Raw genomic sequence first — 27,284 nt, 5'->3', positions numbered from 1 at the left:
AACATTCATCCATAAGTACCAAAATTGCCAACATTCATCCATAAGTACCAAAATACGTACAACTACAATATGTCAGATATTAGGATCCAAAGTGCAATCACCATTCTATTTCCCAAAATACGAGCACAAAGTACAAGATACATTTGACAAATAAAAATGTCTAATCCACATCAATGACCTCCTTTGTTGCAACGTCATTGTCAATGATCTCTTTGAACTTTTGATTGGCCTGGATATGGTACATCCCAATTTTTGGCTATAGAGTCGCGATAGATTGTTCAATTGCAAGCTATTGGTGGCATGGGACAACCCTTTTTGAAGAACACCTGCCATAGTAGGTTTTTAAAAAAATTAACTTTAATTGGACTTTAAGAGTAACATTCATGATGTACAAATTAATGAGAGGGTATGTATAACAATTACATTAACTTGGACTTCAAGAGCAACATTCGTTATATAGAAATGTGAAAATAATAAACTAATAACTTGACTACCTGTACAAAGTGTCCGCCATCAACGAATCCAATAGCAATAACCTTTCGCTTCATGGAGGGTAGGGGTTTAGATTGGAGGGGAAGGAATGTAAGGCATTGTAGTTTTGATAAGTGGATGAGGACACAGTTATAAGTAGAGGCTATGAGGTGACCCATGTCCGGCATTGTCATCCACTTAGCCTGTGGCGCAGGACTTTCAGACCAATTTAAATGCAATGTAATTCCCAAGCCCTCCCGCTCCTCAATGCCACTCTTTCGTACAAGTCAAAATTTGCATCCAACTCTCTTAGCAAATCAATTCTTACTTGTTTCCACTCATGCTCATTACAATCCTCATTGATGAAGGCCGATATTGCCCGGAACCCACAATTCCCATCAGATTCAACATCCTTAACCGATTCGATGTAAGGTCTTATTGGTTCCGGAAATTGATCGAAGAAGTAGCATGTTGAAACTTGTGCTGCAACTTTTTCTTTGGCTTTCAGATTGCGCCGCGGTTTCTGTTTGACTACCTTGGGGGTTTCAAGGGAGGGTTGAAGGGAGGCCAAAACGTGCTCAAACTCCGAAGGATCCCTACGCGTTGAATTTTTTAATTTGGTTGCATTTTGCATTTTGGCTGCATTTTTTTCTTTTATTGACATGCGACCGCGTGGCTTTGCCTTCTCTTGGGGTTCAACAAGGGTAGTGCAATCCGGATTGATAACCTCTTCGAACTTTTTGAACATATGGCGCTGGACATCAGGCTTTTCACTAACAAATCTATTGTAGAAAATCTAAAACTTAGCCTTCATTGTCTCCCCCAACGAAGCATCATTCTTGGCTGGAACCAAAGACAGCCTTTTCCAATGGTCGTGTATTAACTCAAGCGGTAGAGGGATATTTTTCGTCTTGTAATGAGCAATCTCATGAGCGCAAGGTAAACCATGGGTGTACCTCAAAGCACATTCGCACGCATAGTTCGATTCCACAATCCATTCAACTTGACGTGACGCGGCTAGAACATGTGTCATGCCATTCTTCGAAACAACTTCCCTCAGCATCTCAAATAGAGGACTCCTAAATTCATGTGGGATAGAAGTAAGACTCTTCTCCAAAGAAGCTTTGACTTCAGTTTCTTGTAACAAAATAAGTCGGTGCATTTTCTCCAATATATTGTTAAAGTTGCATTGGGAGTACTCTAGTTGATGTTTTAGCGCAGCATGTGCACTCTCCGCCCTACGAAAAAATAAATATATCCAGACGTTAACCATATCAAATAACATATATAGATTTTACTTGAAATGCAAAAAGAAAGTGCTTAAATTGCGAATAAAACATTTACCTATTACTTGTTAGGTTACCAAAATGCATGACTTTATCCGTCCAAGCTCCAACAAACCTCTCCTTATAAGGTATTAACCAATTTTTCTCCTCATAATCTAGTGCTGCAGGAAACATTTGAAAATCACGCTTCAAAGAACGAAGGCGCTCTTCATACTGTGTAACACTCGCTGAAAGGACAATTAGGCCCCAACTACAACTAAACTCCTCCCACGTCTTATCATCAAACATCTTCCTACACTTACCTAAGACGTTCTTTGAGATATGAAACCTACATAGGAGATTGGTAGCATGAGGGAAAACACTTCTGATGGCATTCATAAGCGCCAACTCCCTATCCGTGACGATAACAACCGGAAGTGAATCAGCATCCATCATGCCCTTTAACTTCTCCAACACCCAAGTGTAGTTTTCCGCCTTTTCACACTCAATGAAAGCAAAGGCTACGTTAAAAGTCAACTCCGTACATGTTACGCCAACAATTTGCAGCAATGGAAACTTGTACCTATTTGTCTTGTACGTGCAATCCATCATTAACACTCGAGGGAAAGCACGTAATATCTCTCCAGCACAAGGGGGAGCCCAAAACAAGTCCGTGACATTCTCATCCTTGTTCGAACGGTCCCAATTCACATAGCTAAAATGTTGTAGCCGAGCCATTAGATGTTGCATTTGAGTTCTCCTCGCTTTCTCTATCACTCTGTACTTATGTCGTGCATTGTACACATGTCTGATTGTCGTGACGTTCGAAGGATCATTGCCCTTTAACTAACTTAGAATTTGTTTGGGTTTAACCATAAAGACTGACAAATCCACCAACATGGCAGTTTGCTCCACTGACAACCTTCCAGGATACGAATGCCCCTCCAAGTACACCACTGGGGGATGATTGTGAGTGCCATTGTGGACAGAGACAGTCCAACCATCATTGTCCTTTACACCTTTCAATAGAAATGGGCATTCAATTTTCTTTATGCCCGTGGAACGCGTCGCCCTTTTCTTCACAGCCACCTCCTCCCCCAAAGACTTCTTCACAAACTTCCTATACTTTCCGCTCCTTTCGCTTGAAAACCTCATCCTTGGTTTGCGATTCTTAATAAATTTCTCCGAGGCCTTAATGATAATGACAAAGCCATATCGTTTACCCGTAGATCTTATCCACTCTACCAATTCTTTCTCGGACAAAAATACCTGTAGAAAGGTAAAAAAAATAATCATAACCCGCACCAGAAGGCTGCACATGAAAAAAAACTCCATGGTTTGAAACACTCACCTTGTCCGTTGTGAAATGCTCTGTATAATCATATAGTGTAGGAGTGGGAGTAGGATTAGTTGCGGGTCCTACATGACTACCAAATGTTGAAGTGTCACCCTAGAACACCAAAAGAAAAATCAATTAAACACACTTTGCACAATATTCGAACTCTAAAGTTTAAAAGTTTGGCAACATTTCAAGTTTTAGGATATGATATTATCAGCAAGTCTCGAACTCTTGTGTTTGAAATTTTGTGATAAGTTCAAGATTTAGAATATGATATAAGTTTCAAACTTTAGAGTTTGCAAATTTAGCATAATTTTAAATTTTAAAATCTGAACACATCGGGACAGAACCAGCTTAAAAATGGGAGAGTGATTATTGTATACAAATTCAAACTCTAGAGTTTGAAATTTTGGCAACATTTCGAGTTTTAGAATATGATATATCTGCAATTTTCAAACTCTAGAGTTTGAAATGTTGGCCTAATTTCAAATTTTATAATCTGACAATGTCGTGCCAAAGCCAGATTTAAAATGGATGAGTGATTATTGTCGACAAGTTTCGAACTCTAGAGTTTGAAATTTTTGCATAATTTCGAGTTTTAGAATATGATATTGTTTCCAATTTTCAAACTCTAGAGTTTGAAATTGTGGCGTAATTTCAATTTTTAGAATATGACAATGTCGGGACAAAACCATGCTAAAAATGGAAGAGTGATGAGTTACTTCGTGCTGTGATTTTGGCTTTGAAACTACAACATCTAGGGCTCCCTCTTCCTTGTCAACTTCCATTTCCATTGCACAATCTTTCAATCCCCAATCAAAATGCACATTGCTCTCATATGTTGGGTTCAAGACTTCTTCTTTACCAATGGAGAGAGAGGAAGCAATGGAGGTTTCCATTGAAAGTTAGAAGGTGTGAGGCGAGAGTTTAAAGGTAGATGTCGATTGGGTTTCTGGTGGAAGCTCAACAATGACGGTTTGGAATGGAACCAGAGAACCAGACGGCTTCCCCTGAGAGGAGATAGAAAAAAAATGGAGGGAAACGTGGGTGGGTTATGGACTTATGAGGTGTATGTTTTTTTGACGTGGTTATATATTTGTGGTTGTATGTAATAAAAGTAGGGGTATTTTTGTCCATTTTTATAAAGGCATTTTTGTCCGAATATTATTTACTTAAAAACAAGTTACATGCAGTAAATTCGCAGTTGTATTTATAAACTCCCTTAATAAAAGACCTGCTATTCCCCCCCCCCCCCCCCCCCCGACAACCCCCCCGGCCCCACCTCCTTTTTCCCAGTTTACCCCCGCCTCTCTCTCTCTCTCTCTCCCTTTTCTTTCTTTCCACCGTTCGCTTCTTCTGTTCTTTTTTTTTTTCCTTTTTTTTCCAGTTTTTTTTTTCATTTTTTTTCATTTTCTTTCTTTCCAGTTTGAATTTTTTTCTCTCTTTAATAATAGGTTCAAGTCTAATTCTAGGCTTTGTAAAGTAATTGAGAGAAAAAAAGTGTTTCAATTGATCATGTTTATCCCACTATTTTCTTTTTCTTTTTTTGTCCTTTATAGATTAAAAAATATAGTTACGAAAATAAGTGTTTCAATTTTCAATCTGTTTGAACCGGGGCAAAGTTGTTATTTTTCTGATCATTTCATCCTAAATGGTCATAATAAATTTTTGGCTCCAAGACCTTTCAATGGACACCCTAAGAGAGTCTTGAAACTAAATAATGAGTCTTAGGGTGTTTGTTGAAAAGCCTTAAACCAAAAAATTCATTATGACCATTTAAAATAAAATAATAAAAAAAACGATCTTTTCTCTGATTTAATTGAATTGAGAATTAAAGCACTTAATTCTTGAATTATATTTTTAAATATACAAACGGTGTATTTATAGAAATTAAATAAATAAGATATAAGTAATTAAATAAAAAAATAAATTAAAAAGTATGGGGGACGCGGGGGCTCTGCTGCCCCTATTGACATAGTAGCCCCTAAAACGTTTCCGTTTTAGTTAAAAAAAAAATAGAAACCATCCATTTGCAATCCTATAGAGTATAAACGTGATTTGAAGCAACATACTACTGAATCAATTAAGAGGAGGATCTATGCTAAATAATGGTTAACAAATTTATAAAATTGTACTATAGTTAAAAAAAAAAGTAATCATAAATATAACATTTGTATTCTGGATTAGTATGTCGTTTGCAAAATACATTTCGTAATTAGTTCCCGAACACTAATTGTAATTTTAATGAATTTTTTACTTTACGACCTTTCAACGAGTACCCTAAGACTCATTATTTAGTTTCAGGACTCTTTTAGAGTGTTCATTGAAAGGCTTTAGAGCCAAAAATTTATTACGACTATTTAGGATGAAATGATCAGAAAAATAACATTTTGCATTAGTTCAAACGGATTGAAAATTGAAACACTTATTTTCGTAACTATATTTTTTAATCTATAAAGGACAAAAAAAGAAAAAGAAAATAGTGGGATAAACATGATCAATTGAAACACTTTTTTTCTCTCAATTACTTTACAAAACCTAAAATTAGACTTAAACCTATTATTAAAGAGAGAAAAAATTCAAACCGAAAAGAAAGAAAATGAAAAAAAATGAAAAAGAGAGAGAGAGAGAGAGAGAGAGAAAAAGAGAGGCGGGGTAAACTGGAAAAAGGGAGGTGGGGCCGGGGGGGTGTGTGTGTGTGTGTCGGGGTGGGGGGAGTAGCAATTTACCTTAATAAAAGAAAAAACTCTGGTCTAGGGCTAGGGTTTACCCATCCGACGTCGTCTTTCGCATTCGACGCCTCTAAACGAGCCCTAGAAGAAGGTGGCCGTTTAAACCCAGTAACACAAAGCTCCGGACATGGCCTCCGAACCTCCCAAGAAGAAACCGAAAAAGGCAAAGCGCGCCAGAGTGGACTCAGAAGAACTCGAACGAATCGACTCACTCTCATGGAACCCCTCCCTCCCTCAGAACGACGACCCTTTCTCTCTCTTTGTTGGCTCGGACGATAACGAAGGAGGTTCGTTCAATTCGTTTCTCTCTTTTAGAATTGTTAATTTATGTATTTGATTTAAGTCTGCTGTTGGTTTTTGCCAAAAATTACTGAAAATAGAGGAGCAAGACAACGGTGAATAGATTGTTGAAAAAACTATAGAAAATAACAAGGTTGATTGACTAGTTTGGTGCCACACCATTGGGTTAGGACCATTTTATTATGTCAATAGAGAGAAATTGGCTTGGATTATGTGGGTAATTTGGCAAAGCTGTCATTAGTATGGCACCAATGATGGCCTTGCCATTTTTAAGCAGCAACTAATGACAATGGGTGAAGTTGGATTTAGTCAAAATATTTGCCAAATGGGTCATGGGTTTTAGGTAATTTGAGTGCACGAGCCTCGAATTCGAAAGTTGAGTTCTTCTAAGGTCTGTTTGATTAGAATAAAGAAACTGAGATGCTAAAAAAAAAAGAAGGTGAATGAAAGAAATGAAACTTTAGGATATGTGAGTATTGCAGAAAGTTTTTTTCGAAAAATTCCATTGTATGGCTTGGATAACAAGAGAGTAATTCACAAAGAAAGATGGATAGATTTAGAATTTGTCGAACCGCTTTTCCACCATCTCTCCCAAAACCAATTGGTGTTAGGAAGGATTCAATTAAGTCTTTTTATGGCATTCAACATTGCACCTGCAAGTCTATTTTTAGAGCGGTTGGCATTGTGTAACCAAATCCATGGTGCACTCCGGCCCAACAATCCCTCTTTCACTTTGACTCGAACCCATGACTTCCTAGCCTTGATACCACTTGGCGGACCGCTATTCCACCAGCTGTCCTAAAACCAATTGGGGTTAGGAAGGTTATGGCATTTGATATCGCACCCGCAAGTCTGTTTTTAGAGCGGTGGAGTGACATTGTGTAATCAAATCAAAGGGGCACTCCAGGCCCAACATAATCCAAATTTTGACGTGTCTGCTTCCCCGGGGAAATTTAGTATGGGCACTCTAAGTGTGTTGTGTACAAGAAATTATATTTAGATGCACTTTCAATGATTCTCTTGTTACGCATAAAAGTTCAATGAGTATTTTCTTTCCATCACTTGCGCAATTTTCTTGCTAATGAGACATACCCTTGCATTCTTTCATTTTCCCGGGAACCAAAAGATGTTACTTTTTGTATTGATGGAGCACAATAATGTGAATGTAGGTTTTTTAACGCTTGAGGAGATTGATGAAGCTGAGTATGGTTTGGAAATTCCTAAACCTGAGAGAACAAACAAGAAGGAAAGACCAAGCAAAACTGCAGAGTCACGAAAAAGGAAGAGAGCAAAAAAGAAGGAAATACGAAGCGAAACTACGAAGTCACAAGAAAGGAAGCAAAAAGAAGGTGTTGAAGGGTCCAGCGGCGGGGCTAAAGCTGGGAGCGAGGAAAAGGTTGATGAAGAGACTAAGAAAGAGAAGAAGCCGAAGAAAAGGAAGAAGAAGAAGCAGAAGACTAAGAAAAAGGAGGAGAAGCAATCCGAGGGAAGTGAGAAGCCTGCTACTGCTGCTGCTGCTGGTGGTAAGTGTTGTGCTTATTTTGAAATTTGATCAGGAATATTTTGTGATTTTGTTTTCTGGGTATCTGGTATTATCGCAAAGTTGATGGTTTCCATAGTTTGAGTCTGTTGAAACTTTTCTCTAGTTTTCTATTTATATGGTTTAGAGCATTTCCAGCACATATATGTCAAAATTTAACAGCAAAACTGTAGTTAGCTGTCTTAGATTCATTTGAAGTGTCAGTTTTTGCAGTATACTGCAGCAGACTCTTCTGATTTGTTTGTGTATGTGTGTTAAACCCAGAAGTAAAAATGTATTGCTATAACGAAAACTTGCAAAGGGTTTGGAATAAAATATATTTTGATGTTTGAAGATGCTTCTCATTGTTTAGAATGAGTGAGAACGTAAAATGAAGAATGAGATGGGGCTAGAAGGATCTGCTTGAGTACTGAAATCATAGCTGAGCCCTCAAATTTCTTTACTTTTGACATTTAAAGTAACTAAACCGTTCTCTTCCTGTTGTGGATCAGTGTAAAACTTAGTTTGATTATATCAAGGCACATTTAGATTTATGTTCTTATTATTAAGTTTTGCTATGCTCAGTTATTGATTTGGTATTTATCGTTTCCTTGTCAACCTTAAATAGAAACTCGGTTCATTTTGCTCACGAAGGTTTGCACATTTACTCCACGTGGAAGGATAATGCATGACCTTTGAATGCGGTACATTTAGTTTATCATGTGGTTTGAGAAGCTGGCATTTTTCTGTTTCGCTCGCTGTAATAGTTTGATTTTGTTTCACTTTAACTGAGTAACATGTTAGCATTTGAGGACTTATCAGTGTTTCGTTTGATTGCAATGTTTAAGTTTATGGGCTATTTTAGACCGGTTAATCAATTGGTCATTTTTGTTTGACATTGTTATTCCGAACTCGATTCTCTTATCGAGTGTTTACTTTGACAGGCACCAGTGACTTCAAAAAAGATATCATAGGAGATTCAGTTGATGAAGCTGACTATTATGCATGGAATGAACTGAGGCTCCATCCCCTACTTATGGAATCAATATTCAGGCTTAGGTTCAAAACACCAACACCAATACAAAAAGCTTGCATTCCTCCTGCTGCTCATCAAGGGAAGGTAGGTTTCTTAAAAGTATGGGTGTAGAAGAAAGTAAGAGCAACACATGGCATTATATTTACCCTGGAATTTTTTTATCACAGGATGTCATCGGTGCTGCTGAGACAGGATCTGGGAAAACTCTTGCTTTTGGTTTGCCCATTTTGCAACGTCTCCTTGAAGAACAAGAAAAAGCTAATAATCTGGTGGCAGAGAAGGGAGAAGCAGTTGAAAAAATTGCTCCAAGAAGTTTCCTAAGGGCTCTCATCATAACTCCCACGAGAGAGCTTGCACTTCAGGTATTCAAATCGGTTTTTTGGCTGCATACACTTTTGGCTTAACTGATTTGGTTTTCTATTATCATCATTTTTGTTTGCAAAATTGGGTTATGTGGCTTATGTGGTTCCATATAACAGTATAAAAATTCCAAGATTACATTTTTTGTGCAAATTGTACTCCGTAATTTTCATATGATCAATCTAATTTACTTATAAGAAAAAACGTGTTAGAAAAAGTGTATGTTCTGCTTTTTTTGGGCTATGCAAGATATCTGACACCAGAAGATGTTTTGTATTACTCTTCTGGTTTTGGTTGGGATAGTTGATAACCCATTATTTGGTTCCAAACTGGCTGAATTTCTTTTTTAGTTTCTATTTTATGGGCAGGTTGAAAGGAAATAATCTAAATGTTTCTGTATGTCATAAAAGAGGCAACTAGAGCTACCGTGGCTAAGCTGATTTTACAGATATGGTTTCTTTAATTGCTTTTCACCCTGCCCCCGGTTATGCGTATCATGTCATATGGGGGTTATTCATGTTTCTTTTCCAGGTTACTAATCATCTTAAGGAGGTTGCAAAAGGTACCAATACTAGGGTGGTCCCAATTGTTGGCGGGATGTCAACAGAAAAGCAGGAAAGGCTTCTGCAAGAAAGACCTGAGATTGTTGTTGGGACTCCAGGGAGGCTATGGGAACTTATGTCAGGTGGAGAAATTCACCTTATTGAGGTTAGTGCTGATGCATGCTATATAGGCATGTATTAGGGGTTATGTTTAGCACACCTCCCCTTCTAAATTGGAATGCTTATTTGTGTTGCGCGCAAAAGGCAAGTTTTTCAGTGAGTACTCAAAATGTTAACATTAATTAAGTTGAAGTTTTGTAATGGAAAACTTCAAAAATCTATTTATACCTCAGTTTCCACAAAGGACCTCGTTGCACTATTACATGTTATGTTGTTCTTTATTGCGAGCTTGTACATGCCAAAAGTTCTTATAATGCCTCCACACATGCATGCACGTTTTACATGTGGACTCGCTTTATATTTCTGGTGAAACTATTTGCGTTCATTTGTGCTGCAAATGATTGCAAGATAAAGAGGACTTAAAACCCATATGGGAAAAGTGCCACGTTCACTAGTGGTACACACGAAGCAAGAGCACAACTAATAGTCTCGTCAAAATTAAGCTTGCCTAAGCAATCTGACGAAATAAAGAGGTATCAAAATCCAATTACAATCTTAATCTTTGTCGTTCAAGTTTACTTACAGCCACTTCCGGATTACAATGTAAATATCACAGCAGTAAGATCCTTCAGTCAACATCATTTGTGAGATAATATGTAAAAAAAGCTTGTTCTATTTCCTTCAATTTAGTTGTTTCCCATACCATTGGGGTTCTTATTTCTCTCTGAAGATTTTTGGTGATACCAACATGTAACTTCCAATTGTTTAATTAGCTTATGTTAAATTGGTCTGCATTCTCGACCCCGCATTTTTCGCTTTTGCAGTTACATTCACTGTCTTTCTTTGTGCTGGATGAGGCTGATCGAATGATAGAGAATGGTCATTTTCGGGAGTTGCAGTCCATAATTGACATACTTCCAATGATCAGTGCCTCAGACGAAGGGCATCCTCAGAATACACAGAACTGTACAACAGTCACAAGCTTCCAGAGAAAGAAAAGACAAACCTTTGTGTTTTCTGCAACTCTAGCCCTATCGGCTGATTTCCGTCAAAAGCTCAAGCGAGGATCACTCAAATCAAAGCAATCAATGAATGATGAATTAAATTCTATAGAAACTCTTTCTGAACGAGCTGGAATGAAAGCCAATGCTGCTATTGTCGATCTGACAAATGAAACAGTTGTCGCAGATAAGCTTGAGGAGACATTTATTGAGTATGTACTTCTCTTTTTGGTCTGTTTTTCACCTATTAATGCAGAATGTCATCATGTCACCCATTATGAGTGTGGGCTACATTCAAGTTTTTTTGGGGGGCAAGCTTGATTAGTAAGATTTGAGGGCAATTCCATCGGACAGATAACTACGCAGCCAAGAAGCCAAATACCTCAAAACTTAAATGAGGATTATGGTAGGAGTACCTATAAAGAAAGCCACACCAGCCTGAAAGGCTAGGCCTAAGAGAAGATAGCCAGTTACCACACGAGATGAGTTATACCCATTGAAATTTTTTAAGCATTACTTTTTGCTTCTTGCTCGATCTATGTTTAAGCATGACTTTTTTGCTTCCACATCTAAGGCTCGATCTTCTCTTCAAGCTTCTTTCAGTTTTCATCCCTTGGAGTCATTGCACTATTCTTAACTCCTTCAACAGAAATGACTCTTCTGTACCTGAATTTCATCAATCGCTTTAGTGTCCACATCCCCACCCTAGTCAAAATCATCTTTCCCATCACAAGACTCTAGGAGATTTGTAGAGATGATGCCAAGTTTATCAGTTCTTGCACATTAGAAGTCACCTTCTTTGGTGATCCCTCTAGTTTTGAAACACTAACTGCCTCCCTGTTTTATTTGTTACCTGCATTCATGCCTTTAAATGTCTTCCTGGTTCTCACTCCTAATTTCCTCCTTTGTTTGCCATTCTGGTTATGGAGGGTTGGAGATTTTGAATCTTTTTGCTTATTCTTTTGGGTGCCCAAAGAGTACGTGCAAAAGTATCATAATTTGAACATCTTTGTAGGTTAGAAGTAGTTTCCCGTCTGATCGCAGATGGCTCTCCATATCCTAGATTGACTTTGGTTCCCTATGGAATTTGTCTATGCTAATTCCAAGAAAATGGAAGTCTGTTGTTAGGAATTGAACTCCTTGTTCAACTCACAACGCCCTACGGATTTTGGAAACTAGGATCACAGAAAATCGCGAGCAAACAGAAATAGTGCGTAATAAAAAAAATAAAAGGAAAGAAAAAGAAAGAACACAAGATATACGTGGAAAACCTCAACGCGAGGAAAAACCATGGGAGCCACACCAGTCCGCTATGGAATCAAGAGTACAAGTCTTCTCGCAATCTCTCTAAGATCTGCGTTTTCTCTTGCCTCTCTCTGTTTTTTTCTAAAAACACGTTAACCTAATTACATACAAACTGCAGTGTAAAATAGGTCAGGTCTTATGTGGAAATTACACCACAAGTCCTTGAAATATCATTTTTGCTGCTGAAGGTTGTCTGCACTTCTAACAATCTCCCACTTGAAGATAACCAAAGCATCAGCAAACAAACAACTGCAAACCCAAATAATCTCAATCAACGCAGACGTAGTCATCTAACCCCTCTTGGTGTGGCTCCAGCCCCATCATTTTTTTCAAACATGAAGGCCAATTGAAGTTGAACACAACTTCAGTTTCTCAACAATAACAGGCTTGGTCAACATATCTGCTGGATTTTTGTTTCCCAAAATCTTCTCTAGTAACAAATCCCCATCCTCCAAAAGTGAACGAATGAAATGGTACCTCAAATCGATGTGCTTCATCCTAGCGTGGAACACTGGATTTTTGGCAAGGTGTATAGCACTCTGGCTGTCACTGAAAAGAACACAGTTCTCTTGCTTCAAACCCAACTCCTCCAAAAAACTTTTCAACCAAATCATCTCCTTTGCAGCTTCAGTCACGGCCACATACTTAGCTTCTGTAGTGGATAATGTCACTATTTTCTGCAGACGTGAAACCCAACTCACCGTTGTTGAACCAACAGTATAAACATACCCCGTGGTGCTTCGCCGCGTATCCTGATCACTGGCAAAGTTTGCATCCACATATCCCTGTATTGTCAACTTCCCTCTCCCAAAACAAAGTGGCAAATCAGTGGTACCTCTCAAGTAACGCAAGATCCACTTGACTGCTTCCCAATGTTGTTTCCCTGGATTGCTAGCAAACCTGCTTACAACTCCCACTGCATGGGCAATATCTGGTCTCGTGCACACCATCGCATACATCAGGCTACCAATGACCGAGGCATAAGGAACCTTGACCATGTACTCCTTCTCTGCATCTGTCTTGGATGATTGACCTAGAGAAAGTTTGAAGTGACTTCCCAAGGGCGTGCTAACTGCCTTAGCACTCTGCATATTGAACCTCTCCAGTACACGTTCAATATACTCAGCTTGACTCAGTCGCAAGATCCTCTGAGCCCTATCCCTACTGATTCTCATCCCATGTATCTGCTTTGCTGCACCCAGAACCTTCATAGCAAACTCTGTTGCCAATTGTTGCTTCAAACTATTTATCTCCCTAACACAGGATCCTGCTACAAGCATATCGTCGACATAAAGCAATAAAACAATGTAACTGGATTCAAACCTCTTGAAGTAACAACAATGATCTGCATTGCACCTCTTGTAGCCGTTGCGCTACATAGAACCATCAAACTTTCTGTACCACTGTCCGGGAGCCTGTTTCAAACCATATAGACTCTTCTTGAGTCTACACACCATCTCTTCTTTTCCTTTCTCAATGAAGCCAACAGGTTGCTTCATGTAGATTTCTTCATCCAAGTCACCGTGAAGAAATGCAGTTTTCACATCTAACTGCTCAAGGAAAAGATTTTCAGCAGCAACTAAATTCAACACCACTTTGATAGTGATGTGCTTCACAACTGGGGAAAATATCTCCATATAATCGATCCCCTGCTTCTGTTGAAAGCCCTTTACTACCAATCTAGCCTTGTACCTCTTCTTACCATCACTTTCTTGCTTAATTCGAAAAACCCATTTATTGTGCAGAGCCTTCTTTCCTGCGGGAAGAGTAGCCAAATTCCAAGTTTCGTTGGAGTATAGAGAATCCATCTCATCCTGCATCACATGCTCCCACTTGGCTGACTCACTAACCTGCAAAGCCTCATCATAGCACTCTGGTTCTCCACTGTGTGTCAAAAGCAAGTAATCTAACGACGAAAGGTACTTGGGATTAGGTTTGGGTACCCTGGTTGACCTTCTCAAATCTCTGACCGGTGAGCTAGACTTTGTCTCTAGAACTGCCTCATCTGAAACTGCCCCATTTGTCCTACTAGAACTTGGCTCAACCCCTCTGTCATCTGAAAGATCCTCTAACCCAAAGTACTTTGAAGTGTCCCCATCTGTAATGCCACTCCCACTGTTCTGTTTGCTGTCCCTATCTTTGTACATTACCCTTTCATGAAATACAACGTCCTTGCTTCTGATTATCTTCCTGTTTTTATAATCAAAAAACTGATAACCAAATTCATCACCGCCATACCCAATGAACGTACACTTCTGCGATTTAGGATCAAGCTTATCCCTTTCCGTATCGCTAATATGCACATAAGATACGCAACCAAAAACCCGTAAATGTGAAAGAGTTATCTCTTTGCCACTCCAAACCTCTTTCGGTATCCCAAAGTTCAACGGAACTGATGGCCCATGATTGATCAAATATGCTGCTGTGCTAACTGCATCTGCCCAAAACTCCTTAGGCAAACCTGCGTGTATCCGCATGCTCCTTGCACGCTCAGTCAAAGTCCTGTTCATCCTTTCTGCGATGCCAATTATGCTGCGGAGTCCCTGGGGGTGTTCTCTCTAAACGAATCCCATAAAGAGCGCAGGCTTTCTTGAACACACCCAACTCATACTCTCCGCCATTATCAGACCTCAACCGCTTCACTTTCAAATCTGTTTCATTCTCAACCATGGCTTTCCACTTCTTGAAGACCTCAAAGACCTCTGACTTTTTCTTCATGAAGAATACCCGTACCTTCCTCGAGTGATCGTCGACAAAAGTAACGTAGTAGTAAGAACCGCCAAGAGAACGCACAGTAGCTGGACCCCAAACATCTGTATGGACAAGTTCTAGTTTTTGAGCCCTGGGAGGCCTGCCGCCTTTCTGAAAGCTAACCCGTTTCTGTTTACCGAAGATGCAATCCTCACAGATGTCAATATCCACTGACTCTAACCCTGGTAGCTTCCCATTAGCCTGCAAAACCTTCATCCCCTTCTCACTCATATGTTCCAGTCTATTGTGCCACAGATCTGAACCTTTCTTGCTGTCTGCAACTGCAAGTGTGTCACTACCATGTGAAGTCAAGTAAAGTGAAGCAACTTTCTTCCCTTTAGCCACCACCTTGGTACCGCTGGAGACTTTCCACATGTCCCCTATGAATGTCGATGTATAACCCGCTGCTGCAAGCTGCCCAACCGAAACAAGATTCCTCTTCAAATTCGGAACGTGCTTGACATCTTTCAGACACCATTTGAACCCCCGCATAGTAATCTGAACATCGCCTCTTCCCGCAATAGTACACGGCTGATCGTCACCCAAGTATACTTTCCCAAAATCCCCTGCTACATAGTTCTGCAGAACCTCCCTGTTAGTAGTGGCGTGGAATGAGGCCCCCGAATCAATAACCCACGAATTGGTGTCGCTGTTCAGAGCAAGAATAAGTGCATCGTGCATAACACGAGCCTCCTGCTCATCCTTATTCTTTTTCGGTGCTTTGCAAGTTGATGACATATGGCCTGTCTGACCACAATTCCAACATTCACCTTTAATAGGCCGAACTTGAAAAGCCTGAGATTTACCCTGATTTCCCTTGCCGCCCTTCGACTTCGACCTGTTTCTGTTCTGATTCTGACCACCCTTACTCTGGCTTCTGCCCCTCTGCTGCTGAAAACTTAAGGCTGAACCCGAAGTGCCTGAACTTGAACCTGAACAATCAATCGAATTTCTTCTGACCTCCTCGGTCAAAATTAAACTAACAACCTCACTCAGTTTCAACTTTTCTTTCCCAGCCGAATTACTTACTGCAGTAACCGTACCCTGCCAGGTCTCTGGCAACTGAGACAGAATCAACAAGGCTTGAACCTCATCATCAAACTTGATATCGACAGACCTAAGTTGATCAACAATCGTATTGAACTCACTGAGGTGTGACATAAAGGAAACCCCTTCTGCCATAGATAGGTTGAAAAGTTTTTTCATAAGATGTACCTTATTCGCAGCAGACGGTTGCTCGTACATCTTAGATAGCGCTTCCATAAGATCCTCCGTCGTTTTCTCCTTCAATATGTTGTGGGTGACTGCCTTAGAAAGGGAAAGGCGAATAACTCCTAACGCCTTTCTGTCAAGAACATTCCAATCTGCATCTTTTTCTTCAGCCTTCTTTCCCTTCGCTTTACCCTCCAACGGACGATAAAGATCCTTTTGATACAGATAGTCCTCTATCTGCGTCTTCCAGTACGCGAAGTCTGACCCGTCAAACTTTGCTATCTTCTGACTGCCTTCTTCAGAACCCATAGCTCCCACTGAAACCCTAGGCTGCCCGAACAAGATTAAACCCTAACCTGTCGAACAAAACCCTACCGCAACCTGCGGCTCTGATACCAGTTGTTAGGAATTGAACTCCTTGTTCAACTCACAACGCCCTACGGATCTTGGAAACTAGGATCACAGAAAATCACAAGCAAACAGAAATAGTGCGTAATAAAAAAAATAAAAGGAAAGAAAAAGAAAGAACACAAGATATACGTGGAAAACCTCAATGCGAGGAAAAACCACGGGAGCCACACCAGTCCACTATGAAATCGAATCAAGAGTACAAGTCTTCTCGCAATCTCTCTAAGATCTGCGTTTTCTCTTGCCTCTCTGTTTTTCTCTAAAAACACGGTAACCTAATTACATACAAACTGCAGTGTAAAATAGGTCAGGTCTTATGTGGAAATTACACCACAAGTCCTTGAAATATCATTTTCGCTGCTGAAGGTTGTCTGCACTCCTAACAGTCTACTCCTTAAGGTAGGCTCATCAAAGATAAGCATTTATCCATCATATCATCCAAACATCCCCTTGTCCAGTGCTCCAATAAGACATTGTAGTGCTTTACCCACGACAACACTGGTACACATTTAGAAGTTCCCCCTCCCTGCGTAGGCATTTAGAAGTAGCCACGATAATTTCATAAAGTTCTTCAACACTTGTTATCAAAAAAGTACGAAGAAGCCACTTCTGCGAAGGTCAATATCAATGTCCCAGTTCATTTTGTGAAAATTTTCAAATGCTTAAAGAAAGTCTCTTACCAACAATATATGCCACTAAGCATATTTCCAATGAATAGAACTTTGTTAGATATCTCATGAGTCCATCCCTAATCACCATTTTCTACTGTTCCACCCTAACGAGCTTACGAGCATTAATCACACATATTGGCATATTTTTCGAGTCATTTTACTGCAATAGAAAGTTAGGAATGCGAAACCACTGGTTGGATTTCTTACAGTGGAAAGCTAGGAGCATGAAACCACTGGTCTTGTTTTCTGTATTTTCATGGCTCATTGTAATGATACTAGTTGTTCCTAGAGTGTTTTTTTGTAGGTAAGAGTTTGCAACGGGTTGGTTACTTTTTTCACCTGGATGATCGTTTTTGGTGCTGAACCTGCCTGAACAGTGGAGGTGGCGTCTATGCTCCTATCCCATAATGCATAACTGCTTGGCCATGGCCTATTGATTGGCCCTGGGACAATGGCCATCACACGATTTCCACCTCCAATAACATTCTGCTACGCACAAAATTTTCGCCTTGTCCTCAAAATCGACGAGGTTGTCATATCTGATCTCGGCAGTGCTTCAGAATCAGTTGAACCTCTAATGGAGCATTCGAAACATTACTAATCTGCAAATTGCCCTCCTCCATTCCAATCTCAAACGCTCTGATTTAGCAAATTACCTCATGACCAAATTCACCATCACATTGGTCATCTTCATTGACATTCTTAACCAATCCCAAAGCATTGAGCTTCATCGCACCCTCTTCTCCTGTACCCTTCGATTTGTGAAGGTAGCCCAACAAAATCTCTAGCAAATGCAATTTGGAGGTCCTCGGAAGCAGACAGATCATCTAGGGTTCCATTCTTCACTATTTTAAACAATTTCTCCTTGAATTCCAATTGTTGGCTTATGAAAATCTATGTAGTGGGACATCTTGTTAAATTATGGGTTGTGACGGTGTTGGTGTGTGTGGCTAATCTTGTATTGGGTGGAACGAGTTCCTGCAACAAAGCAATACTTAAGCCCTATAGGTTGCAGATGCAGGGAAGAAGACAAAGATGCCTATCTATACTACATATTAACTGTGCATGGACACGGCCGCACAATGGTGTTCTGTACATCAATCGCAGCTTTACGCCATACTTCTTCCCTTTTGCGCATTCTTGGAATTAATGTTTGGACACTTCATGCTCAGATGCAGCAGCGAGCTCGCTTGAAGGTTTGTAGTTCTTGCTGGTGTCTGTAGTTATATGCTAGTTTGGATATCAATTTTTGTATGACGAAGTTTGCATCATGAGTTCACTAGAATTATACTAATTTTCATATTTCTACGTATATTTATAGTCTTTTGGTTTTTGTATCTTATTGTCTACGCCAATTATATGTTTGTCTTGTAATATGGCACCTCCTGATCCATCTTAGAAATCTACCACGAAACTGTTATTCAGGACTTTCTGGGTCTGGGTGTGGCACATGTAGTAAGCTTACTAGGAATTAGGATTGTTTGTTTGTGACTCTTTCATTGAATTTGGTACCTCTTGATTCATCTCAGTGAAACTTACTTAGACATCCTTGCTAATAGCTGCTGGAACTCCATAGTTCCATGTTAGCTCGTTTGAAAGGGTGAAATTTTTGTCCTGCTGTTGTTCCGGGCAAATAAATTCTTCCATGTTTTTGCTGTAGGGGCTGACTTTTTCACAGTTGATCCTTTGGTTCTCTTATTTGTGCAACTGGTTTAGTGCTGTTGTATTTTGGTCAAGTTTTTTATCCAGTGATCTCCTTTAGAGTTACTCGATAATGGGTACTGATATTTTTCTTTATATTTTCAAGTATTTGAATTGCTTGTATGACTAGCTCTATGGATATCTTTGATTTGGTTCCATTACCTGTTAGGTTTCTCCCTTCTCATCTCACATTTCATTGTTAGTTTGTATATCGACCTAGTTGAATATAAATAGACCCTTGTTATTAACTCTGCAAGAGTAAATCGACGTCTATTCATAGTTCATTTCAAGATGGGGTACATGGTTGATTCACACTGGGTAACATGTTTGGTTTCTTTCTTTTTTGTGAAGAGGATGTCACTGTTGTTGGTTTTTGTGACGTACATTCCCAAGGCAACCTTGTCAAGTGCCAGAGGCTGGTTCTCTATATTGGAAAAGACTAAAGAGGCTTAAAATTGCTAGCCTGATTAAAATTATAGCACTCGTTCTTGCATTTACTGTTCATTTTTTGGAGAGAGAGAGAGAGAGAGAGATCAGTTTCTGTTTCCGCTCTGAGCTTCTACTACTTTTTCATCTAATTTTCTGCAGGCAATGGACCGTTTCCGCGGAAGTGAGCATGGTATACTTGTTGCTACTGATGTTGCAGCAAGAGGGCTTGATATTCCGGGTGTTCGAACTGTTGTCCATTACCAACTTCCACATTCAGCAGAAGTAATTGACCTGTCTCTTGCATTTCTCACTGCGTTTTTTTTTTCAGTTTTTTATTTTTATTTTTTTATGGTGTGTGTGTTTATCTCTTTTTTTGTCTACACTAGAATTTTGGTATAGTTTGTGGTTGATGACAAGGAGTGAATTCATTGTCAGGTTTATGTTCACAGAAGTGGAAGAACTGCTAGAGCCTCCTCTGATGGGTGTAGCATTACACTAATCTCACCCAATGATACATCTAAATTTGCTGCTTTGTGCAAATCATTTTCAAAGGTAATGCTCCTGGGAAGCAATTTGGCAAATCTTGAAACCTGAATATATGATAATCAAACAGTAAATGTAGATGATTTATATACTATACCTGATACGAGCTGCGGATTGAAAGTTTCTGGAAGTCATTTTTATCTTCCTGATTGAATTTGTGGTTCTTTTCCTGTCTCTGTTTCTGTATCTAGGAAACTTTCCGGAGGTTTCCCATAGAGCTCTCATATATGCCTGAGATTGCTAAACGATTATCTCTTGCACGTCAATTAGACAAGAGTTTGCGGAGGGACTCCCAGGTAATCATTCTTTTTTTATTGATGGCAGTGTTATGATTATAGTAGAAGGGTTCCTTCGTGGAATGGTAAAAAGTTAAAAACTCAAGCGAGCCAAGCATGAGAACTTGGGTTTTCAGACTCGGATCAGCTACCTTGTGATCATAATTCTAAAGATTAGGTGTGTCCAGTAGTACCCCTCCCACACATTCAAGTCACAGGGGCCAACAGGCTCAACATTGTGGTTATGTTATTTGCAGAACCATGACTCACAACTTGCATTTTTTTAGTACATTTTTAAGAGGCTGATAGTGTTATAGGTATCTGAACAGGTCATATTGATGACTTTCTAACTAAAAAGTGCTATGATACATAATTGTCTTTTAGTGTGCAATTTTGTTTTCTATGCATATCCAACGTAAATACTGAAATTTTATGAATGGCATTCACCTCTATACTTGACAAATAGTGTTGTAAACTTGCAACTTATAGGAATTGAAAGAATCTTTCAGAGTGTTCGTACTTCTTAGCATTAATTGGTCCTATATCGAGGTTAAAATAACAATTTTTTGTTAATCTATGTATCGGTTGACAGAATATTATACCTCATTTGGTTTCTATGCAGTTATAGAGATATAACTATGGTCTTGACATTAATTTTGTTAGAATGTGGTGCAAATAGTGAAGTGATTAATTTGTTTGGAAAAAAATTGGGCCCTTGGATTGTCGATTGGTGTCTAAAACGTTATATTTTGTGTTATTCTTTTTATGGTCGAGTAAAATTACAAGAACCGGTGTTATATAAATGAATATATGCTTACGATTCTATATGGAGAATGATATGTGTAGCTTGAGGGAGAAAGAAAGCAGACAGGGAAAGAGGAAGTAGTTTCCACTCCCAAAAAAGAAAACGTAGAAAAGGCCATGAACAAGCTGTCGGAGAGATCAAAAGGGAAACAATAAATTTACAGCCCAGCAAATAGTAATGAGAATAACTGTAATAATCGTAACATTATTAGTCGTTGTAATAATAATAATAATACAAAAAGAGAAGGGTTAGAGGTCTTGGAAATGAATTTGTATGTCGAATTCCCTTGTCTCTGGGCTGCAAAATGTAAAAGTTGGTTGTATCAATATTTCTGCATGATTACCTTTGTTACATATTTTACTGCTAGACTAGTAAATGCTGATTGACATGCAAATGCAATGTGTTCTTTTCAAGATAAATGATTGCTATGCACGTTTTCAATAATTGATTATGATCATTATTTTTATGTTCTAGGAGAAGGCAAATAAAAGTTGGGTCAAACAAAATGCTGAATCAATTGAATTAGATATGGAAGACAATGAGAGTGAGGAGGAACAAGTGATCAATCATAAGCAAAAGAAAGCCAATTCCTATCATCTGAAGAGGCTGCGAAAGGTTTATTCTAACTGTAGTTGCTTTTCTTCTTTGTTAAGTGAAATTGCGTCTCCAATTTGGGAAGCATATGACCCTCAGCAACTTCATCTTCCTAAAAAAATTTCATGTCATCTGAAACCAACTGACTATATGGAGGCTGCAGGAGCTAAATATGCTGCTTTCACGGCCGTTGCAACCAAAAGCATTTTCACAACGCTTTTTAGCGGGGGTAATATTTTGATTTCTGTTCTTCATTCGTTTTCTTTCTCATTCATATTGACTACCTTTTCCTATGTTACTATTTGTTACCCTATCAAATTAATTCTTTTACTTCCATTGGATCCGTAGGGAGTTAAGAAGACAGAAAGTGGGGGCTGGGTACAATTTTTGCTGGTAGTGAGTTATTGTAGGCTATATGCATGATTTTATAACTTTGGTTGATTCATTATAGACTCTACGAGCTATGGCAATAGTTGGTTCAACCCGTTGTTGTTCATATGCTTTGTGAAACAGCTACCAAATTTAAAGGACTGATCTGCCTGCTGAAATCCATGCTTAGGATGATTTTTTCCTTGGAAGAAAAAGGTTTGAAAGCGCAGCCAAATGGCTGTTCTTGTGGTCTGTTAGGCTAGGAAAATATAGATTTCCACTCTGCATAATCATTTACAACTTCTGGAGAACTGGTTACTTGTATAGGACCCATTTATATGTTTTAGTCGTTTATAGCTATTAAAAAAGAAAGAAACAGGAACGACAAAGAAAAGTCCTAATTCTTCTCAACTTTGTTGTAGGGTGATCAGTTGTTTATGGGGAGAGGGGATTGAAGCTGGGGTGACTCTTTTGGTGTAGGATGATAGTTATCCCAATGTATTCTAACAAAAGTTGTCAAAACGGGATATGTGCCGTGTAATTCTTTTTTCCATTTATCTATCATATCGAGATACATATCGCATTCTGTAAGATACGTTGACAAAAGTACGTCTTGGTCAAAATATAACTATAACCAATGTTAAACGAAATTTCCGTTCTACATAGAATAATAAAGTAGTCTAGAAAATACTGAATATCATGTCTTCTACATATAACAAGTTCTAGTAAAAGAAGAGTATTTCGGTAATTCACATGCTATATAAGCATTGTCATTGACAACACATACGCTAACGAGAAATATTACATTTGGTACAAAAATCATAATATCAAGTGTGTCTTGAAGATCAAGTCTACTCTTCATCCATGAAGTCAATTGTCTTAAAACGCCATTAACGTTCATCATTTAATCTTCTACTTTTACGGTTTTGAACATTCATCCATATGTTTTTTTTTTTTTTTTTTTACATTTATCCAACTATTAGTAGGTACAAATCAGTTACCTAAGATACTTAGCATTAAGGAGAGTTATTTATCTAGATTCTAGAATATGGACGATTTGAATTCTCACAAACTAATTACTTCTTTTGCAAATCAAGTGCAAGTAACTAGAAACATATCGGCGTATTGTGTCATGTAGCGCGTATTGCATCATGGATTAGACTGGTATCACAAGAGTATTTAGTTAAACAAATATCATCTTTAGAGATTGTATTGGTATTACCTCTAAACGTATTGAACAGGACGATACCTTGTCTTTCAGAAAATTTCTTTGAATATAAGATACTTTTGGAGACATGTATTGGTTTTACCTCTAAATGTATGGAAACGTAAGACACGTACAATTGATTGTAAGATTTCTTCAACACTCTGATTCTAACAATCGACAAATGGCTTATAGGCTTTATTTTCAAGTGCTGAATCAGCTGATCTGGGTTTTGACCCATATAGGGTGTTTGGGCTTTGGCCTTTTTAGATGGGCTTGTCCCATATGGGTGTCCTTTGATTGGTGTCTTTCCAATTGTAGGTTTTGGTTCTTCGGATTGTACTGAAGTGTTCTCGGAACATGGACGTTATTTCCTTGCTCCTATTAGTCTTGTAACAACTTCAAGATTAATGAAACTCTTTTTGCCTTTCAAAAAAAACAATCGACAAATGCTCTATGTTCTCATCGCACTTGAAATGTCCTAGTTTGTGCCATCTCGAGTATGTGAAGGCAAGCATGAAATTGCCATACAAAATCATCTAGTAATGTGATCATTTTTTTTTCTCAGGCTGGCGTTTCACCTCTTCTCCAACACCAGTTTGAAGAATTAGCTTCGCAGAAGCTTGGTGATTTCACGAAAGTGGGGAATGGAGAAAGAGGAAAATTATTGGTTATAGGTCAGGATTTCGTGGAACCACTTCAGGCGCTTAGGAATGCCAGTCACGAGGTAACCTTTTGAATTAGTGTCAAAGAGTATCTCTGGTTATCATTGATTGTTCTCTGGACACAAATATGGGTAATTGCTATAACTGAGATTTGTTTAGCGTATGCACTCTGCTCAAAATATGGTTTTCCCAGAGGCTAACTTTGCTGTCTCTGTGCTTATAGTTTCTAGTTAGTAATTGCACTAATTAAATAGATCACTGAATGTTTTACTGTCTCATAACTAAATAATTTAATGATGGACTTTTATTGCAATGAACATTGGTCTCTGAGTATGAGTTACGGTGGTATTTTTACTTGTCCAGTAAAAATAAGAAAATATAGTGCTGGTATTTTTCATATATTGTATCATTTTAGGCTATGCATTTACCATTAGTTAAAAAGGATGATAGCTTGGATTCTCTGTACTCGTTTGTATTTACAGTAGCTACTACAGTTGGACATTATAAATGAGTCAATGACCACGTGATTTTCAATTTCATGAACTATGTCATCTCTGTACGGGGAAAACAAGGGGGATCTTATTTTTCTTCTGAGGCCAGCAGCTTGTATATTTCGCTGAGAACCAGTATTTGTGCTGTGTGCATGAGGTACTTACCGAGTTTCTCCTGACCACTTCCCTTCTTACCTACCTCTCTCCACAATCAGTCTCTATGATAACTCACTATATCAATAATCTTTTTCACTGTCCTGCGGGGGTGGGGGGGTCTACTGAGGTTCATTGTGTGTACTTCCATTGCCAATCTCTTAGCATCTCTGTGCATGCATTAGGACTGTTTAGTAGTACCTGCACATTTTAAACTGGTTCTTAGTCCCACTGATTCCCAGCCCGTGTCTTTATGCAGAAAAATTATTCAATGCCCTTGGGGGCATTGCCAAGTGGTGCCCCAAACTCTTTCTCTGCCACACATTTATGTGGTCCCCACCAAAAAGTATGTGGAGCCCACACAAATGTCTGGTAGAGAAGAGTTTGGGGGCACTGAATAATTACTCCTTTACGTAAGAGTTCCGCAGCATAGATGTTTATTCTTGTAAAGGGTTTATACTTATTTTTCTGTATCATTTTCCATAATTCTTTGCTTTTTGTCTACTTTTTATTATTTTATTAATTTTTATTTTTTTTATCTCAGTTCCTTTGTGCTTCAGAGAATGCACTAAGAATTTTATGAACTTTATGACATAATGTTGACACTTGAGTGATTGGTATATGCTATATTTGCTTCATATGCGTTCAGATTCAGTGTACATTAACTGGTCCTCGTAGTTGCCTCTATTACAACGGGCTAGCATTTCACAATGCCTATTTTCTTAGTTTTTAGTTGTGAACAGGATCATGCATATGGCTCGATGTTGGCCTATTCAATTTAGCCTTTCTGCTATATGAAAGCCGAAGTCTTGAATTTTTACTCGAAATTTGATTATTCAAGACCGTATAGTATCCAATTCTTGGATTTTCCCTGGCAATTTAAATGTATCAAGACCAATTAGCATTTCCTTGCGTGTCCTGATGTAATTAGTTCATCTCTCATTCATGTACTTATCAGCCTTGACCTTTTCTCCCTTGAAGTTCTAATCTTTTGAATTGGTTCCCACTTTCCCAGGTCATGGATCTCAAAGAGTCTGCTGGAAAACGAAGGAATGTGGAAAATTTGAAGAGAAAGAGGAAAGAGGAGAAAAAACGTACACTTCTATTTGTCCTGCCTTTTTTTTTTTTTTCCCTTCTCCGGCTTTATAGATTTAGCGTAGTCCTTTCACCAAAAGTTGGGTTTGGCACTGAAGTTGGGTTTCTTCTCATAATTTGATGATTTTTGTCCAGGTTTGCACGACCAACGGAGGAAGCAGAAGAAAAGACAAAAAGCCGGAACTGAGTAGGATCGATGATTCGACGGAGGTAAACCCAAAAGTCACGAGGAAAATGTGAAAGCTTATTAGTATCATGAAAGTATATTATTGCAGACAAGTCATAACCTTAAAAGTCCAATTTTGAAAATAATTAGCCTGGCTATAGTTGTAAAATTCAAGTTATATGTCTGCACCGATGGGTGTTGTAAGTATCAAATTTTGACATTCATTGGGCATTTCACTTTGGGATTGTCAACTGGGTACGGCTTTGCCATCTGTTCAATAAAATGTGTGAACGGCTTTGCCATCTATTTAATGAGATGTGTGAAAGGCATAATAATAGCAGAAATATCCTCTCATTTTTTCAGTTGATAGTTGTCTAGTCTACTGCTAAGGGACGGAAAAGGGTACCGCTAAGCAGCATACGGGTGGAGCAAGTTTAAAGGGCATCAACCACCACACCAAGCACTCGCGCTCCTAGCGAAAATCAAACTCTCACCTTCCATGTGGAAGAGGTGAGAAAGTGCCGTTGGGCTACAAGCCCGTTGGCGGCGGAAATGTCCTTAATCAAGTTTGGCTTTTCATGTGAAACTTATGATATGCTTTGACATGCAGATTGTGACTTCAATTAATGTGGTGTTACTTGAATTGGAAAGACTGAAACAGATGTGAATACGTTTGGTGTGTCCCACAGTGTTTGATTTTGAGAGTTCAGAATTGCTAAGCTTTGATATTTCATCAGTCAACAATCATTTGTGATTAATGGTCACCTCATTCAGCAGAAGAGCTGACACGTTAAAGAACGTGCTACCTAATGAAGAATTTTCTTGCATTTTTTTTATTTTTTATTTGTATTTGTTGAATGTTTTTCTAAACGTGACAAATTTCATTTAAATTCTCAAGGCATTACAAGCGATTTCATCTTATAATACATGAATGGACCAAAACCACCAATCGTTAACGCTCGAGCTCGACAAAACTCGAACTAGGCTTGTTTACAGCCCTAATCATTTGAAAGAACAAGAGCACGTAAGTAGGTATATCAGACTTAGACCCTGTTTTGCTTAGGGGAAATAAATACTCAAATAAGTACTTAGTTTTTTATTTAAAGGTAATGTATTGTGAGAGAATGACTTGTCTCGTAAAACTAAAATAGGTATTTAAAAATAAGAATCTTAACAAAACTGAGCCTTAGTTTAATATCAAACATGCTTTTTCCTTCTCAATTACAGTAATTATGTACCAAAAAGAAGAGAAGTGCTAACCAAGCAAGTTCACTTAAGACAATGATAAGGGATCAACAAGAAGAGAAGTGCCAATTAATCAAGTGATTCGGGGACATGACTTCAAATGCACAGTTGCTGTAAATTAGGGATCAACAAGAAAAGAAGTGCCAATTAATCAAGTTCACTTTGACAATTGGTTAAAATAATGGGATTGCTAAACGCAGAATGCGATATTCGACCCTACTTTGGGCTTAGCTATCAATTTCTGATTAACTTTGATAGTTTATACGAAAAATATGTCGAGTGAATCAAAAAGATAGACGATTTAGATCATCGAGATAGGTCGTAGGTGGTTCATGTTATGGAAATTATTTCTCCATTCTAAGAAACGGACTGCAGAGGAGCATGGTAAAGGATTTATTTTTTATTAAAACATAGTGACATTTGTCACCTTTTTATTACTCCCTCCGTTTCATATTGAGAGTCCCACTCTCTCTCGTGTCATTTTTCAAATCAAAAAATCAACTACTTATGTGTATAA

General features: G+C 38.6%; 2 protein-coding genes across 2 annotated transcripts; one reads left to right on the top strand and one right to left on the bottom strand.

Moving 5' to 3' along the window:
- Window positions 1-1,267: 1,267 nt before the first annotated feature.
- Window positions 1,268-2,555, bottom strand: LOC131299567 (PKS-NRPS hybrid synthetase cheA-like). The gene is made up of 2 exons (XM_058325152.1): window positions 1,816-2,555; window positions 1,268-1,709 (listed from the first exon to the last, which is right to left on the bottom strand). The coding sequence occupies exons 1-2, from the start codon at window positions 2,484-2,486 to the stop codon at window positions 1,268-1,270; spliced, it is 1,113 nt and encodes a 370-aa protein (XP_058181135.1). The 5' UTR covers window positions 2,487-2,555.
- Window positions 2,556-5,719: 3,164 nt separating this feature from the next.
- LOC131300332 (DEAD-box ATP-dependent RNA helicase 13) lies at window positions 5,720-25,833 on the top strand. The gene is made up of 15 exons (XM_058326105.1): window positions 5,720-6,094; window positions 7,277-7,627; window positions 8,571-8,746; window positions 8,830-9,024; window positions 9,554-9,730; window positions 10,509-10,897; window positions 18,048-18,228; window positions 19,322-19,444; window positions 19,598-19,714; window positions 19,897-20,001; window positions 21,260-21,400; window positions 21,543-21,608; window positions 23,521-23,679; window positions 25,277-25,355; window positions 25,492-25,833. The coding sequence occupies exons 1-15, from the start codon at window positions 5,935-5,937 to the stop codon at window positions 25,545-25,547; spliced, it is 2,475 nt and encodes an 824-aa protein (XP_058182088.1). The 5' UTR covers window positions 5,720-5,934; the 3' UTR covers window positions 25,548-25,833.
- The last annotated feature ends 1,451 nt before the right edge of the window (window positions 25,834-27,284 follow it).

The sequence above is a fragment of the Rhododendron vialii genome, chromosome 9a, assembly GCF_030253575.1.
Source record: "Rhododendron vialii isolate Sample 1 chromosome 9a, ASM3025357v1".
Taxonomy (NCBI): Eukaryota; Viridiplantae; Streptophyta; class Magnoliopsida; order Ericales; family Ericaceae; genus Rhododendron; species Rhododendron vialii.
Note: the sequence above shows the minus strand (reverse complement) of the source record. Positions and strands in the feature narration are given on the sequence as shown.

Excerpts from the sequence above, each read along its gene's own strand:
- LOC131299567 (XM_058325152.1), bottom strand. The coding sequence starts at position 2,486 with ATGCAACATCTAATGGCTCGGCTACAACATTTTAGCTATGTGAATTGG. Across the intron at positions 1,710-1,815 it reads GGTAACCTAACAAGTAATAG|GGCGGAGAGTGCACATGCTG; the intron begins GTAAATGTTTTA and ends ATTTTTTCGTAG.
- LOC131300332 (XM_058326105.1), top strand. The coding sequence starts at position 5,935 with ATGGCCTCCGAACCTCCCAAGAAGAAACCGAAAAAGGCAAAGCGCGCC. Across the intron at positions 6,095-7,276 it reads CTCGGACGATAACGAAGGAG|GTTTTTTAACGCTTGAGGAG; the intron begins GTTCGTTCAATT and ends ATGTGAATGTAG. Across the intron at positions 7,628-8,570 it reads TGCTACTGCTGCTGCTGCTG|GCACCAGTGACTTCAAAAAA; the intron begins GTGGTAAGTGTT and ends TTACTTTGACAG.